Source organism: Antechinus flavipes, chromosome 1, assembly GCF_016432865.1.
Source record: "Antechinus flavipes isolate AdamAnt ecotype Samford, QLD, Australia chromosome 1, AdamAnt_v2, whole genome shotgun sequence".
NCBI lineage: Eukaryota > Metazoa > Chordata > Mammalia > Dasyuromorphia > Dasyuridae > Antechinus > Antechinus flavipes.
Genome location: NC_067398.1, coordinates 109024233 through 109039356, shown reverse-complemented (window position 1 = coordinate 109039356; position 15124 = coordinate 109024233). Strand labels below are relative to the sequence as shown.

At 33.4% G+C, this 15124-nt stretch overlaps 1 protein-coding gene across 2 annotated transcripts in view; it reads left to right on the top strand.

Moving 5' to 3' along the window:
• Positions 1-15124, top strand: part of UHRF2 (ubiquitin like with PHD and ring finger domains 2) — a 163825-nt gene that overhangs the window by 72992 nt on the left and 75709 nt on the right. For both annotated transcript variants that reach the window (XM_051987558.1, XM_051987566.1), the window contains exon 4: positions 6922-7140. In XM_051987558.1, coding sequence (XP_051843518.1) covers positions 6922-7140 — 219 coding nt within the window. The remainder of the gene's footprint in view (positions 1-6921; positions 7141-15124) is intronic.

The window sequence follows — 15124 nt, the reverse complement described above, 5'->3', positions numbered from 1 at the left end:
TATCCAAACTGTTGGAATGGCTACTTCTCTGTTCTCTCAGCATTGTCTCTCCTCTATCAATGCATCTTCACCCTAGCTACTTTAGAAAATAATTTTCCTGAATCTTAGATGTAACAGGATCAATCCTCTATTTAAGCTATAGTGATTCACTATTGCCTCCAGAATAAAAGGCAGCTCCATTATTTAGCATTTTAAATCATTCATTGTTTGACTGTAGCCATGTTTTCAGTTCTGTCATTGTTTCTCTTCATACATTCTGTGTTCTAGACAAACTGGCCTATTATCAATTCCCCAAATTATTTCTTGTCTTCGTGTTTTTGCTAAGGTGATCCTTGTGAATTCTATTATCACCTCTGATCTTTGAATACCTTTTTTCAAGATTTAGCCCTTCTCTAAAACAATTCTCATTTCTCCTAGTTCTACCCCAACTTCAAATTACTTCATGTTTCCTTTAATATACTTGTGATTTATCTATGTGCATGTTATATCTTCCTGACTAGAATGTAGAATGTAGGAGAGGGTCTGTTTCATGTTAATCTTTTTATCTAGCCCTTAACAAAGTGCCTTGGTTATAGGAAGGACTTATAACTGGTTGTATTGAATTGAACTGAATTCAACAAAGCAGAGTTTCCTAAAACCTCTGAAACCTTTAAATGTCTTGATGAGGCATTGTCATATTTTAATAGAGGGCCTTAATAATATTATTTTCTAAGTCTCTTGCTAAGGGGAAATAATTTCTAAACAATTCACATTTTCCTTTACAAGGACTTTTTTTTTTTTATTTGATAGGATTCTTTCAGTTTAAGGTTCCCTCCCTCCCTAACTAAAGACCATTAGCCAAAGCCAGTGTACACTTAAGTGTCTATTTATGCCCATCTCCAGTCATGCTGATTTCTATCTGGCCAATGGACCTAAATGGTTCTGAATAAAAAAGTGAAGTTGGTGATTTTGCATAGTCTTTCCTCATTCAAATCTAATTTACTTGCATGTCATGGGATCACCTCCCTCATGGTCAAAGTCATCTTTGAAAGTGAGCAAACAACAGTCTTTTTATCAATAGCGTAAGATCCCTTTCTTCCTTAAAGGGTCAAGTTTAAAGGAAGCATGGTGGAATGGAAAAAAATTTATCTGGAGAAACCTAGATTAAAATCCTACATCTAACACTTGATAGATCAATGACTAGATAAGTTATTCTAAATTTCATCTATAAAACTGGAAAAATAATTCTTATAATGATGATCCTAGAGAACTGTGAGGATAAGATAATATATGTTGAATGTTTTGCAAACAGAACACATTTAACTTTTTATATATAACATGGTTATGGCTTTTTATAAATATTGGTTATGAAGTAGGCAAATTACTGTACTTTTTTATAAATATAAATATAAAATTTAAATCTTTCATTGTCTTCAAGTGATGGGGGAAGAGTATTAGAAAAATCTTAGGTGGATAGCATTGATACACTTCTATATCATCATAGGAATGTACAAATATTTTCTGTGGCAAAGCTAAATGAATCTTTAGATATGGGCAACTGATTGCTAAGAGAGGTTTCCATAGTGATGAGAAGACATGAGAATTTTTATCTTCTAGTATTAATATTTAAAATTAGAAACAAAATCACTAGTCCACTTTAGCAATGAAAAGATTTTTTTGTACACATTTTAGATTGTCTTGTGGAGCTTTAGTATAAATAGAAAAATGTCTATAAATTGGCATGATTTCTTATTATATTATTCTAGTTTGGATATTTGTAAAATGGTATTATAAATTGTGACTAATTTTCTCTACGTATAGAAATAATTTTTTTATTTCATTTATGTCAAAAGTCAAAAGTATACAAGTAAATAGTATCAGTAGTTCATTAACTTTCAAGGAGGAATTTTTCCCTTCTGCACTATGTGTATCGGTCATAATCTGTATTTATGCTCTTGTCCTAGAAGTTTTTTATCCATTCAGTCAATGATGTAGTAGTAAAAGCATAGGCTTAGGGATTATGTAACCTGGGTTTTGAATGCGCTGACTTGAATATTTAAATTTGCTGGATCTCAAGTTTTCTCAGATATAAAATGAGGGTGTTGGAATAAATTATCTGAGAGGTCCCTTTCTAACTCTAAATCCTATACATCTTTCTGTGATTACTCTATAGAGGGTAAACTTAAAGCACACTGTTTTCTTTGGGTTCTTTTTAATAGTTCATGGATACCCAGACATTACTTATAGTCTATCTGTTAGACCACATTCTGGCTTTAAGAATAGATAACCTTGTTCAAACATATATCATAGATCTTTTATGCTACTCTATAGTCATATCGTTGTTGATCACATTTCCATTGTTCTTTGTGTTACTTGCAATTCTGATCCATTTGAGGTTATGATATTCCATGATTCTCATCTTCATGCTAAAAGCATCAGTAGAACAACACTAGAATTGTTGGGTTTTTTTAATAGACTTTTACATCAATGAAACAGTATGGGGAAAAAAATTTTTAATGCCTGACTACTCTCTTTTGAATTTTAAAACAGAATCTGATTGAGAAATCCCTAGATCATTCTTGGCTCTATGCAGTGAGCATATTAACTGTAAGCAGGAGAATCTATAAGATATTTTTGTCAATAGGGAATTCCTTTTTTATTTGGACTTTGTATAGCAGACAAATTGAGTATTAATATACTCTTTACCCAAGGATGTCAAATGCTCCATTCTTTCCATGGTTTCAGCTCCCTCTTCCAACCTGTTCTCACACTAACAGGTCTGAGTCCCCAAAGTCAGGTCACTACCATAGCACTATATTCATACTTTTTCCTTTATTGCTTTTTTTGTGTGTGTGTGGGTTTAGTCATTATCCTTTCAGATATCACAGGATTTAGAGCTGGAAAGAGTCCCACTTTTCTTGTTTTTCATATGTGAAAGCAGATTCAAAGTGTTAAAGGTATTTATGCAAATAGAGGTAGTAAATAGAAGAACTTGGATGAACTGCTCCCCCCCCTTTTTTTTTAAAGAACTGGTATGAAGTAGGCAGATTACTGTATCAACTTAGCCATTTCTCAATTTACATGGATTGCTTGTGCTTTGGGGTCATTTGGCAAAGGTATATTTAGGTAGATGTTCTCCTGACACTTAAATCCCTCACAAAGGATTGAGTGAAAAGTCAAGACTCGGAGAACGTCAAAGAAGGGAGAACTCTCTCTCTCAAACATATCTCTACAATTCCAGGTGCTTTATACAGAGATGGCTTTATGTAGATAGTTCCCTTACCAGAATCATAACTGGAGCATCTAGGTGATACAGTAGATGGAGTGCCAGGTGCCAGACTTGTGGTCAGGAAGACTTATCTTCCTGAGTTCAAATCTGGCCACAGATACTTAGTAGCTGACCCTGGGTACATTTAATTCTGTTTGCCTCAGGGTTATCTGGAAAATGACTTGGAGAATGAAATGGCAAACCACTCCAGTATTTTTGCCAGGAAACCCCAAATGGGGTCATGAAGAGTCAGACGCAACTGGAAAATCACTGTGTTATTATATCCTTCAGGTCTTAAAGATGATATCATGGTCATGAAATTTTTAAAAATTGCTTCTTTATCAGATATTACATTATACACTTGGAATCAAAAAGAATGGCAGCAAGAATAGAGACAAAGAATTTGACAGCTTTATAATTTTGCTTAGTAGTAACCTTGAACTTAGTCATCAGATATTTTTTGGTCACCTTTTTATGTGCTTAGGCACTGTGCCATGCCAAGTGTTGGGTATGTAAAGAAAGGCAAAAATATGGTTTCTGCCCTCAATTAACTCACCTTTTAATGAAGAAGACAGCATGTTAATGACTGTGTATTTCAATCACTTAAATGCATACTATGTGAAAATTCTATGTTGATACCAGAGAAGCAATGAAAAAGAAAAATAATCTCTATTCTCAAGGGGTATATATTGTAATGGAGAATGCAACATGTAATTAAGTACATTCAAGATATATACAGAGTTATATAAAAGGAATCTGAAAAGAAGGTATTGGAGGCTGTGTGTGGGAAAAACTTAGATGAAATTTGAGCTAAATTTTGAAAGAAGTTAAGAAAATCAAGGCAGAACATTTTAGGAAGAGGGGAAAAGCTAGTTCAAGGGCACAGATATGAAGGTAATGTGTTATTTTAAAGGAACTCTAAATGGATTAGCATAGCTACATCATATATTGCATTGAAGTAGCCTAGTATAAGGAGGCTGAAAAGATTTTGAAAAAACTTTTAATGCCATTCAGAGGCATTACAAATACAAGCTCCCATGTCCTCTAGAGCTCTCTGAAAAATTAGAGTTGAATAGAATGGAGGATGGAGTGAAGTAGAAGTCCAGGTGAAAAGTGGTGAAGGGTCTGAATTAGGGATGTGGCTTGTGTGGAGAGAAGGGAGTACGTATGAGAAACGTGAAGATGGAGATAAGATGTGTCCATGGGTCAAGTGAGAGGGAGGGCTTGAGAGGGATACTGATTTTTCTGACCTGGGAGCATGCTTGAGCTCCCCAAAAGTGATAGGGAAATTCAGAAATGGGAGGTAGAGACACAGTGGTGTTTTGGACATGTTGACTTGGAGATGGAAGGCAGCTGGAGACTAGTGATTCCTTGCAAAGAGAATAGGGTCAGATTTATAGGTCTGAGAGTCCCCTGAACAGTGATGATCATTGACCTCAGGGGAGCTGAAGAGATTGCAAAGTGAGAGTCTGTAGTGAAAAGAGAAGGGGCACAGAACTTTGGGCAGGATGTGAAGAACGGGAAAGGAACTAAGAAGAAATAGTAGGATAAAAGGAGAATGGGTTGAGCGGTGGCTCCGACACAAGAGAAGAGAGTTCAGAAGGCGATTGGTGAGGGTTGTGCAGGATGTGAAAGGAGTGGGTTTAAAGGAGAGTGCTGGAAACTTGAGAGAGGTCGAGTTCAGTTGGCACATGAGATGAAATATACACTGTAAATGGAACAGAATATTGGAGGAGAGTTGGGGGGAAAGGGGAGCACACAGAATTTGAATCTTATCCTGAGAAGGAAGCTGGTGAAGACTAGGCAGAGGTGAGAAAAGAAAGTGCTCTTTGCATATCGTATAGTCTGTGCACACTCATGGAGTCAGGGATGCCTTGTCATTTGTGAGGAAGAGCAGGTAAACCTGGGAGTGCTTCCAAATGCCAGAGCCTGGGGAAAAATGTCTCAGAAGATGCTGGGAGGAGGCGGGTTATGAAGGAGTTTAAATACCAAAAGATTTCCTATTTAATACTAAAAGTAACAGAAGACCGCTGGAGTTGACAGAATAGATAAGTGACCAAGTCAGACTGGATCAGAGTAGGTAGATACTTGAGGCAGGAATTAGTCCAGACAAAAGACAAATCCTGTATGTAGTAACATAGTATCTATGAGTTGAGAGAATATTAGAGATGTTATGAAAGTAAAAATGATAAAATTTGGCAACAGAATGGATGTATAGGCCGAGTACAAGAGGCCTAACTGAACTATACCATATAGTCATCATCTGACTTGTGCTAGGTTGCCAGCCCTTCTTTGTATGAATGAATGAATAAACATTTATGAAGAACTTACTATGTGCAAAATATTGTACTAAGAACTAGTACAATTTTTTTTTAAAAAAACAGTCCTTGTTCCCCAAAACAGATTCTAAATTGTGGAAGGCAATATATGTAGAAGCTTTTAACTGCATCTCAGATGAAAAGATTGATTTCATAGTACTTAGAGCTCAGTTGTAAAGCCCAGTGTGTGGCAAGGGTTGGTAAGGCCACTTGCTTGTTGGTGGCATTGGTTATCAGTTGTCAATAATGATTAAGGAAGATTAACCCCTTTTTCACAATAATTCTTAATTTCATTAATGACTGTGAGGGCTGGAAGCAGGTCTGATTATTCCACAATCTCCTGGGTTTATTCTGAGAACTGGCAAAAATTGCATCTTCTCTCCCTTTTAGGATGTCCAGGTATATACATGGGTATATAGTACAGTAGTGTAATATATCTAGATGTGTCAAACTTTTGCTTTCCAAAGTTTAACCTGAAAGATATGTGTTCACTCAATGTTGAAAAGAAATGATTGTAGCAGTCTGTTTATGTTATGGAGTAAGTTTTCCCTGTACTTAGGACAAAAATTGAAATTATTATTCTATCTTCATCAAAAATGACAGGGTTCTAGGCTCTTGTCAAGAATCAATGAAAACAATTAGAGTAAAGGCAAACCATTCACTAGTGGGTTGGGATGCAAATAGATAGGACCCATCTGGCAGACTTTTTTTTTTAAAGAATTTGTCTTAACAATTAAAATCTTACTCCTTAAAATAGTACATTATTTCATGATTAACAACAGTGTAAATACACATTTTTGTTCCGTGGTTTCTATCTTATTAGTATAAGTAAATAGAAGAGCTATGATTTTGTAATATGACTGTAGGCAAGAAGTACTCGTTTCACAATCAACAAAGCTCCTTCTATGTGCAGATAAGATGTAATTTAACAGAAAAATATAAAGATGTTAATGACTCAATTTTAGAAGTTTTACTTTCTAAGAGACAATTAACTTATTGGGAAAATGCAGTATTGTATTCCTTTTTAGTCATTCCTATCATGGGGAGAATAATTCTGAAAAACATTTTGCTTCTAAATACCTATAGAAATTTTCAGCTTAACTTCAAATAAGAAAAGAAGAGCTTGGTATAAGGGTCCTAATCTAGAAATTACCATGTTTTGATTCAATTGAATAATTTTGTAAGTTATTTTATCCTTCATTTAATTGTGCCAGATTTTAATGTTTCAATTAGAAACTGTAATTTTCAAGAGGATCGGTAATTGTGTTATGTACTTTGTGTTTCATTTCAAAATGTCTTGTAGGGAAATAAAAGATTGTAATAAGTATAACTTTAACAGGTTTTTTTGCTTCCTAGATACCCAGAAAATGGTATTGTAGAAATGCCTCCCCAAAATCTTCGACCACGAGCAAGAAAAATTCTAAAGTGGAGTGAACTAAATGTAGGGGACATGGTGATGGTGAACTACAATGTAGATACTCCTGAAGAAAGAGGATTCTGGTATGATGCAGAAATTACTACGTTGAAGGAAATCTCAAGGACTAACAAAGAAGTTCATGCAAAAATTATGCTAGGGTAAGATTTACTTTGCATTTTGCCTACAGAATTAATCCAGGCATGTATGTTTTAAATACTGACCTCAAAAAAGCATGTTGAGACATTTTGACCAAACATTATCTTAATAATGAATGCAATTGGAATTTCTTGTTTGTGAGGGTAGTCAGTAGTCTTTTTCAGAGGTTTTTAAATTTTCTAAAGAATTTTAAATGTTAAACTAATGTTTATACCTAAATTAAGAAGTCATATTTGTGTTAAGAATGATGACTTAATTTTTTTTGCCAGAAATAAAATTAGGAATTTGTGTTTTGGTGTGATCAAGGAATAATGATTGCCAACAGCATTAACATTTACCAAGATTTGGTTTGATATATTCAGAGAAAGTAAGTGGTGGTTATTTTTGTGAAAATAGACAAAATAAGGTTTCTATCCTTAGCTTTTCTCCTCCCTCACCCCCCAGCTTTATAGAACTAAGATCCACTGTTGTTTCATAAGTTGCCTCAACCAAAAAAAATGTTTTGCTTAATCCATCCTACAGCTTTGTTGAGCTTCTCCATACTTGGCTCAGCATATTCTTAGACATATTCTGTTGCTAGGGAAATATTTGCAGTCTTTTCAGCATGATAAACTGCTGGGTCTGATATATTGGCCTAACCTACAAAAAAAAAACCTACTTCTTCAAAGAGGGAAAGATTGGCAGGAAAGGTGGCATAGAGGAGAAAGAATTGTATTGTTTTGTGAACATCTAAAAACATCAGTGTCTTGACTGTTGACATCTGAATGTATAATTGTTTTCCAGTGACTAGTTAGTCATATTCCAGGAACTGAACTATATTAAAACATTGACATTTTCACTGCACCTGAAAGCATAACATAGGACATTTGCAGCTAACTGGAAGAATGTGGTTCTCCTTTGGGCAACACATAAGTAGGAAGTGGAAGAGTTGACTCTTTTCTCTGTTCATCAAGGCATTAAGAAACAAAATTTTATACGATACATTCATTCTACTATAGTATTCATGATAAATTTTTAAAAAAAAAGAAATATCTTGAAGAAATGTAGTTTGTGTCTTCATTTATTGCAGAGGATGAAAAAATAAGTTCTATAAAGAATTTGATAAGATTATCTAAACTAAATTAACCTTTACAGAGGTGGTTTAGGGGAGAATGACCAAAAAGGTTTTTTGGATAAATATATAATTCAGGATAAAGAAAGAAGAAAATTTAAACTTTTAGACTAAATAGAATACCAACATTTTTATGTTAACTATTTGTTCAGGAAAAGAATTGCAATTTTTTGGACATAACAAGCATGGAACATAATAAAAAATAATAATAATTGACCATATCTTAACAAATAGACAGGCAGGCAGCTATGGTAGTCAAGGATCAGGAAAAACTAGGTTCATCTGTCTCTGATATATATTATGCCTCTGTAATTTTGAGGAAGTCATTTAACTCTCAGTACTATAGGCACCTCTCTAGGAACATAAATTACAAAGAATGTGCCAATATGCTTCAGTAAAAGAAGTTTCTATACTCTGACTCAGAAGTTCTGTTTATCAGTGAAATCACAGGTCCAACCTCTATCTCTATCCTTAACAAACAGGAAATTACTGATTACTAATGTGAGAGTTAGTTCTGAATCAGATGTCTTATGTAATAAGACGATTGGTTTATTAGAAAAATACACTATATTTAAAAGATAAAAATGGCAAGTCAAAGCTTGCATTAAAACAGTACCACACTGACTTACTTAAATAAATAGACTCCAAAAAATGGAAACGAATATGTAGACATTAACATGGATTATTACCATTTCACAGCCTCTCCATATATATATATATATGTATGTATGTGTGTATGTGTGTGTGTATGTATATATGTATATGTATATATATATAACACATACAGAGTAAGTGTACCATTAGTAAGCACCAAGACCATTTTCCTGTCATCATAGTTCTAATTTGTTTTTTTTGAATTACCCTTTTGTTGTCTATCACCAACACTAAAAATGGGTTTGATTCATGCAAATGAGTCCCATAATCCTTTAAACCAGCCTCTCTTATGTTAATATAAGGCTATAATTAACATATCTGAAGGCATGGAACTACAGTAAGCAAAGAATTACATTATTGGCATTTCAGGGCACATTTACTGTTTTTATGTATTGAAATTCTTGTCTGACTAGAGCTATACTTATGTGAACATAGGTGGTATTTTGCATGGTTCATCTTGTACAGAAACAACTAAAGTTACTTGCCTAGACTTTATTTTTTTTTCTTGTATATTGGTCATCTAAATGAAACAACTCGGTTTCCCTTATCTACATTATTTTCCTCTCATCTTCGTATATAAAAAGCAACACACTCCTAAACAAACCCACCCTATTTCTTTTCTCTCACTTTTGTTTTTCCTTTACTCTTCCTTTAAATCATGCCTGCCCTTTTTAAAATTTTTTTTCCTTTTTACTTGCCATATGCTCCATTAATCTTTTGAACAAGAAAAGAAACTTCTTTGTGTATGTAAGTTAACATTTAACTGAAATAGTACATACTTCCTGCTTTCACCATTATGGGGAATGGTCTTCAAAAAAGATAGAATAAAAATTTTAAATATAGAGTTGAAACTGAAGTAGTTTTCTACCCTCTCTCCTCTTACTTTAAAAGCCTAGGATAAATTGAATTGAAAAGCAGCAAATGACATTCTGCACTGAGTTTCAATTTAATATACTTGGAATACATTTGTCCATTTGGGTGACCATTTGGTGGTTATATTCACAAGCTAATCCAAAAAAGCTTTTCAAGCGTTACATGTTATGGTTTACATTATAGTAAGCTTGGCATACTAGATAAGGAAAGCCTTGGAATGATAAAGATGTGGGTTTCAGTTTGGACCTCTGATACCTGTTGACCAAATGTGTCCAGGTTATTTTATTAATAAATCAGTAAAACATTCAAGTGCTTGGTGGGCACTAGGTATTAGAGATAAAAAATGAAATTGTTCCTGCTTTAGAGGATTCTATTTTTTATTGAGAAAAGCACATGATATATCTGGTCCAAAATACATGATCCAAACTGTGCTTTAAAGGAAATCATTTTGACAAGAGTGTGAAACTTGATTAGAATTATAAGAGACATGAGGCAGAAATTTTAATTGGGAAAACTTTGTAGTAGTCCAGGCAAGGGATGATAAGGGACTAGTCTAAGGCACATAGCTGTGTGAATAGTAAGATAGAACACGCAAAATTAAAACAGTGGTACTCTCAGGAAAAATAAAAAGTTTCAATAGAAAGATGGATTTGGTTAGAAAAAGTAAATACTGTCATGGACAAGCTAAGCCTCAGATATACACAGGAACATCCAGTTCAAAAAAAACCAATAGTATTGCAGGCCTGGAGCTCAGAAGTGAAATTGGGACTGGATATATAGATCTGGAAGCCATTTATATAAAGATGATATTTAATTCCCACTGATGAAGTAATCAAGATAGTATAAAAAGAAGGCAAAAGAGATCTCAGGACAAAGCATTGGATTATGATGTGGTTAAAGTAGTATCAGATAGAAAAGCAAATAAAGCAGGTCAGGGAGCAGTGAGGTAGGAAGAAACTGAAAAGGATGAGAATTCTGCAGAGACTATTAGATTTGACAAGAGATTATTGGTAATTTTGGAGAGAGCAATTTCAATTGAGGGTTGAGGTTGCCTAGAAAAAGGGAGAATTCAGGCTTGAGATATTGGCAAAGTCTAATAAAGGTTTTAAGGATGGGAAAGATGGATATATAGGAAGGCAACAGAGCAGGAACCAGTAGATTAAGTCTATATATATATATGTATATATACATATATATATATGTATATGGAATATATATAGAATAATGATGATAATGATAACAGCTAATGATTATGCAGCATCTATCTATGCCTAGCACCATGTTCAGTGCTTTACAAATATAATCTTCACAGCTACCCTGGGAGATAAGTGCTGTTATCCTCATTATGTAGATAAAGAAGCTGAAGCAAACAAGTGATTTGCCCAGGGTTACACACTTAGAAGTGTCTGAGATAAGATTTGAACCTAGGACTTCCTGATTGCAGGCTTACAACTGTGACTATTGTACCACTACATAGGAGCTGTTGTAGATCTTCATCTGTGGCAAGAGTTTGTGTTAGGAATTCTTTTCCACATTGGTGAAATCATAAGTCCAAACTGGGAGGAAAAATAAAAGTGAAGCACAATATTAATAATATATAGAATCTTATCACTGTATAACATTTCTTTAGAGAAGTATGAATTTTACACCACTGTCTTTTAAATGAACCTTGAAAACATAATCCATTTTGAGGTTCAACTTCCTGTATTTATACTTGTGCCTCATACCTCCTTGTACTTTTATTGACTCCTCTATCCACCTTCTGCAGGGTCTGAGAAATTGTTTTGTTTGTCTTTTGTTAGCCAGTAAAACCCGTTTAGACTGGTTGGACCTTGCCTAACTGACCCCAGAGACTTAGTGTTTAACTGGTCCCCAATTGCTTTTTCATGGTGGCACATTCAGGAGTTCAAGTTTCTTGGTTCCTACTCCTCATTCCTTTTTAGGCTGTCAGTGTGGTACAGACTATTCTATTGCCTTGCCTTACAGGTGATGGGATAGTCTCCTAGTAGTCCCTTGTCAGCTCTTTTGTCTTAAAAATTCTGCAGAAGTTTAAGCCCTCATGGCTTTTGAGGACTTTGATTAGAGTTTGTATATCCGAAGCACCTCAATAGTGCTATCCCCTGGACTAAGGGCAATGGAGGCAGCACACCTATAGTACCATCTGTCCTCCAATAACTGCCTTCACTTTTTTAGTGTCACTCTTCTAAAACAGCTTCTTTCATTCTCTTTACCTACAACTTTATAATCAGTGTTGTCACTGTTACTTAATCAGATGATTCTGATGAAATAAATAAACTTGGAATAAGGTGAATTTATTGAATTGTTTAAAACAAATAGAAAATCCTCTTTTGTTTTAATGTTAAAAATGTTCCTAAAATGAATGTATTGGTTCACTGTCCCATTTTAGTAAAGTATAATACAGTGGAGGTAATTAAATCTTTGATATCTTAAAGGGTGTGATAGTTATAATTATATTACATAACCTTTTAGATATAGAACATTAAGTTCAATATAAGTCCAAGATGTGCTCTAAAAATTTATTTTAAACTAAATCTTTTGCCAGCTTCTCTTCTGGTAGAAGCTTATTAGGTTAAAGTCAGAACACCTGGGTAAGAATTTACTCTTTTGTTTACTACCTATGTGAAGTCAGTGAAGCTGATCAACTGAACTGGGCCTTGTCTTTTCCACTTAGCAAAAACAATTTGAACTAGACTGCTGGAGTTCCCTTGCATTCTAGATGTTCTGATCTTTCTTTAAAAGGGGGAAATATAGGGAGTTCTGTTGTCAGTTGGATTCCAATTGATTGAAAGTTAGTGAATTACCTTTGCCATAGTTAAGAAGGAAATTTTGACTACTAGACATATACTTAATTTAAAAAAAAAGTAGTTGCTGATTGTCAGTCATTTTACAAGCTGAATAAACTGGAAAGATTTTATATGTAAAAAATACAAAATTGGTTTAAGTATAAAACATTATAAATGAGCAGTTTTAACATGTTAATAATTATATGTATTTTCTAGAAGACACCATGATTTGATAACTAGTCATAGAAAATGAAAGCTAGCAATAGAACTTTGAAATATGAGATTTAAGTTTTATCTCTATTATGTATACTATGTGCAAATAAGAAGAGAGGGAACTTTCATTTTTATTTTAGCATTGTATATCTCCAAATTATTGTGGTACTAATGAAATATTAACTGTATATCACAAAATTGCAGATTTCTCGTAAATAAAATATTATGTAATTACCATGCAAAGTGTTGATAAATTTACTGTTCTTGATACCTGTTGTAAAATTTCATGAGATGAATTCTTCCCCTTTTTTATTAGGATGAGAAACTTGGTATTAATTTGTTAATTGTAAGGAAACCTACTAGGGGTAAAAATCATGTAATTTTTTAAAATCGTCTGTAAAACTTAGCTATTTCATTTTTGGGGAATAAATTAATTCTTTACAACAAGCTTTATTTAAAATTTGGTATCTTTGCCTAGAATTTATTTTAGTTTTATATAGTCATGAAATTAAATTTAGTGGACTCAATGCTAAACATATTGAAAAATTGAACCAAGGAATTGATTCCTAGAGCAAAAAATTAACTTTTTCTCAAATTTCAGAGAGCATCTACTCTATCCTTTTCTTTTATGCCCCTCTGAACTCATTAATTTATGGTTAATAGGAGATTCCATTAATGCTTTTAACATAGTCTTTATGACTTTACAAAAAAAGGGGGGTGTAGTATGAAAACTTAGTGAACCACAAGGTAAGAATAAATAGTATAATATCAATATAACTAGTGTTTCAGTGTACAGTTATCCCTTCCACATTGTAATGCTCCGATGAGATAGAAAATGTATGCAAAACTTTTTGACCTTCCTTTTGTACCAGAAAACAAATCTGAATTATTATGTATTAAAAAATAAAATATGTTGATATTTTATCAACAATGTGTGTATATTACATTTCTGAGTTTCTAAACTTTTTCTGTGTTATCTTCTGACCTTTGCATGTCATCTGTGGCTTCTGCAAAACTCCTCAAAATTCCCACTTAATTTCTTATGCTGACTCTCGATGGGGAAAAAGTGAAGAGGATAACTGTACTAGTTGCAATATAACTAATAACTTAAATTTTTCTTCATATATTGATCACTTGTAAAGAATATAAGCAAAACTTGTCAAAGCTGTAAGACTAAATTGAGTCATAGTTAGAAAAACAATGTAACATACTTTAAAAGTACATAAATGTCAAGATAAAGTGACTAAATTTTGAAAGATAGCAATCAGTTTTTCCCCGTTTTTGAATTGTCATTTTATTCCAAAGAGTCACAAGTCATGATCCTTTTAATTGTTGTTTTATCCTCTATTTAATCCTATTGGAATACAAATCCTTAAAGAGATATACTGGGGAACTAAGATTCAAATTTTTAAAATGATACTGCTAACAAGAATATATTATAAAGTACATCTTTTTTAAATTAGCTAATGTTTTATGTGTATTATAAATATCCCTTCAGAGTTTTTATCCATTTTTGAGATAATTTGTAATTCTCCCCTTTAGTATCCTTAGCATTGGAAATGTGTTTTCAGTGAGTACCAGTTGTTGCTCTAAGAAAGTACTTTGATATTTACTGCATTGAACAGGAGATGCTCCCTCTATTTCCATATATGAGTTTGCTTCTTTTATTGAAAAGGCATTCATAAGTATGTTTTATTGATTTCAACCCTAGTTCTTTCATCCTCGGCATCAAATTGTCTCAGACGTCACTGAATTGCTCTAGAAATATCATAAAAGATTTTTTTTTGCATTTCTTTGCAATTTTATACTGTATCAGGAAAAATTAACAGTTCTTTTTCTCCAAGTTATATGAATCTACTTTGTACTACTGACACAACCTTGGGGTATTACTTCTCACTGGACCTTAGTTTCCTCTTCTATAAACTAGAGGATTGGTCTAGTTAATCTAGATGATCCTTCCCACTTTAAAATTCTGTGAACTTGCCCTCACCACTGATGGTTTATCCTTTAAAATACATGGAAGCAATTATCCATAGTATTGTAAACTATCAGCCTCTTGTTTTTCCCATAGTTACCTGTGGGTTTTAATTGTTTATGTAGTATATTTGGCAGAAGCATACTTTTGAGAAATATAGAACCCTACTTTTGTGGAAATATAGCCAGAAGAATACTCTAAGGCCTTATAATTAAATCCCTTCATTTTAGACATAATGAAATTGAGACAGGCCTGAGGTTAAGTAATTTGTTCTGAGTCACACAAATAATAAATAACAGGTAGAATTGAATGCAATTCTTTGAGCTCCAGAGTCAGTATTTTTTGTACAAAATGAG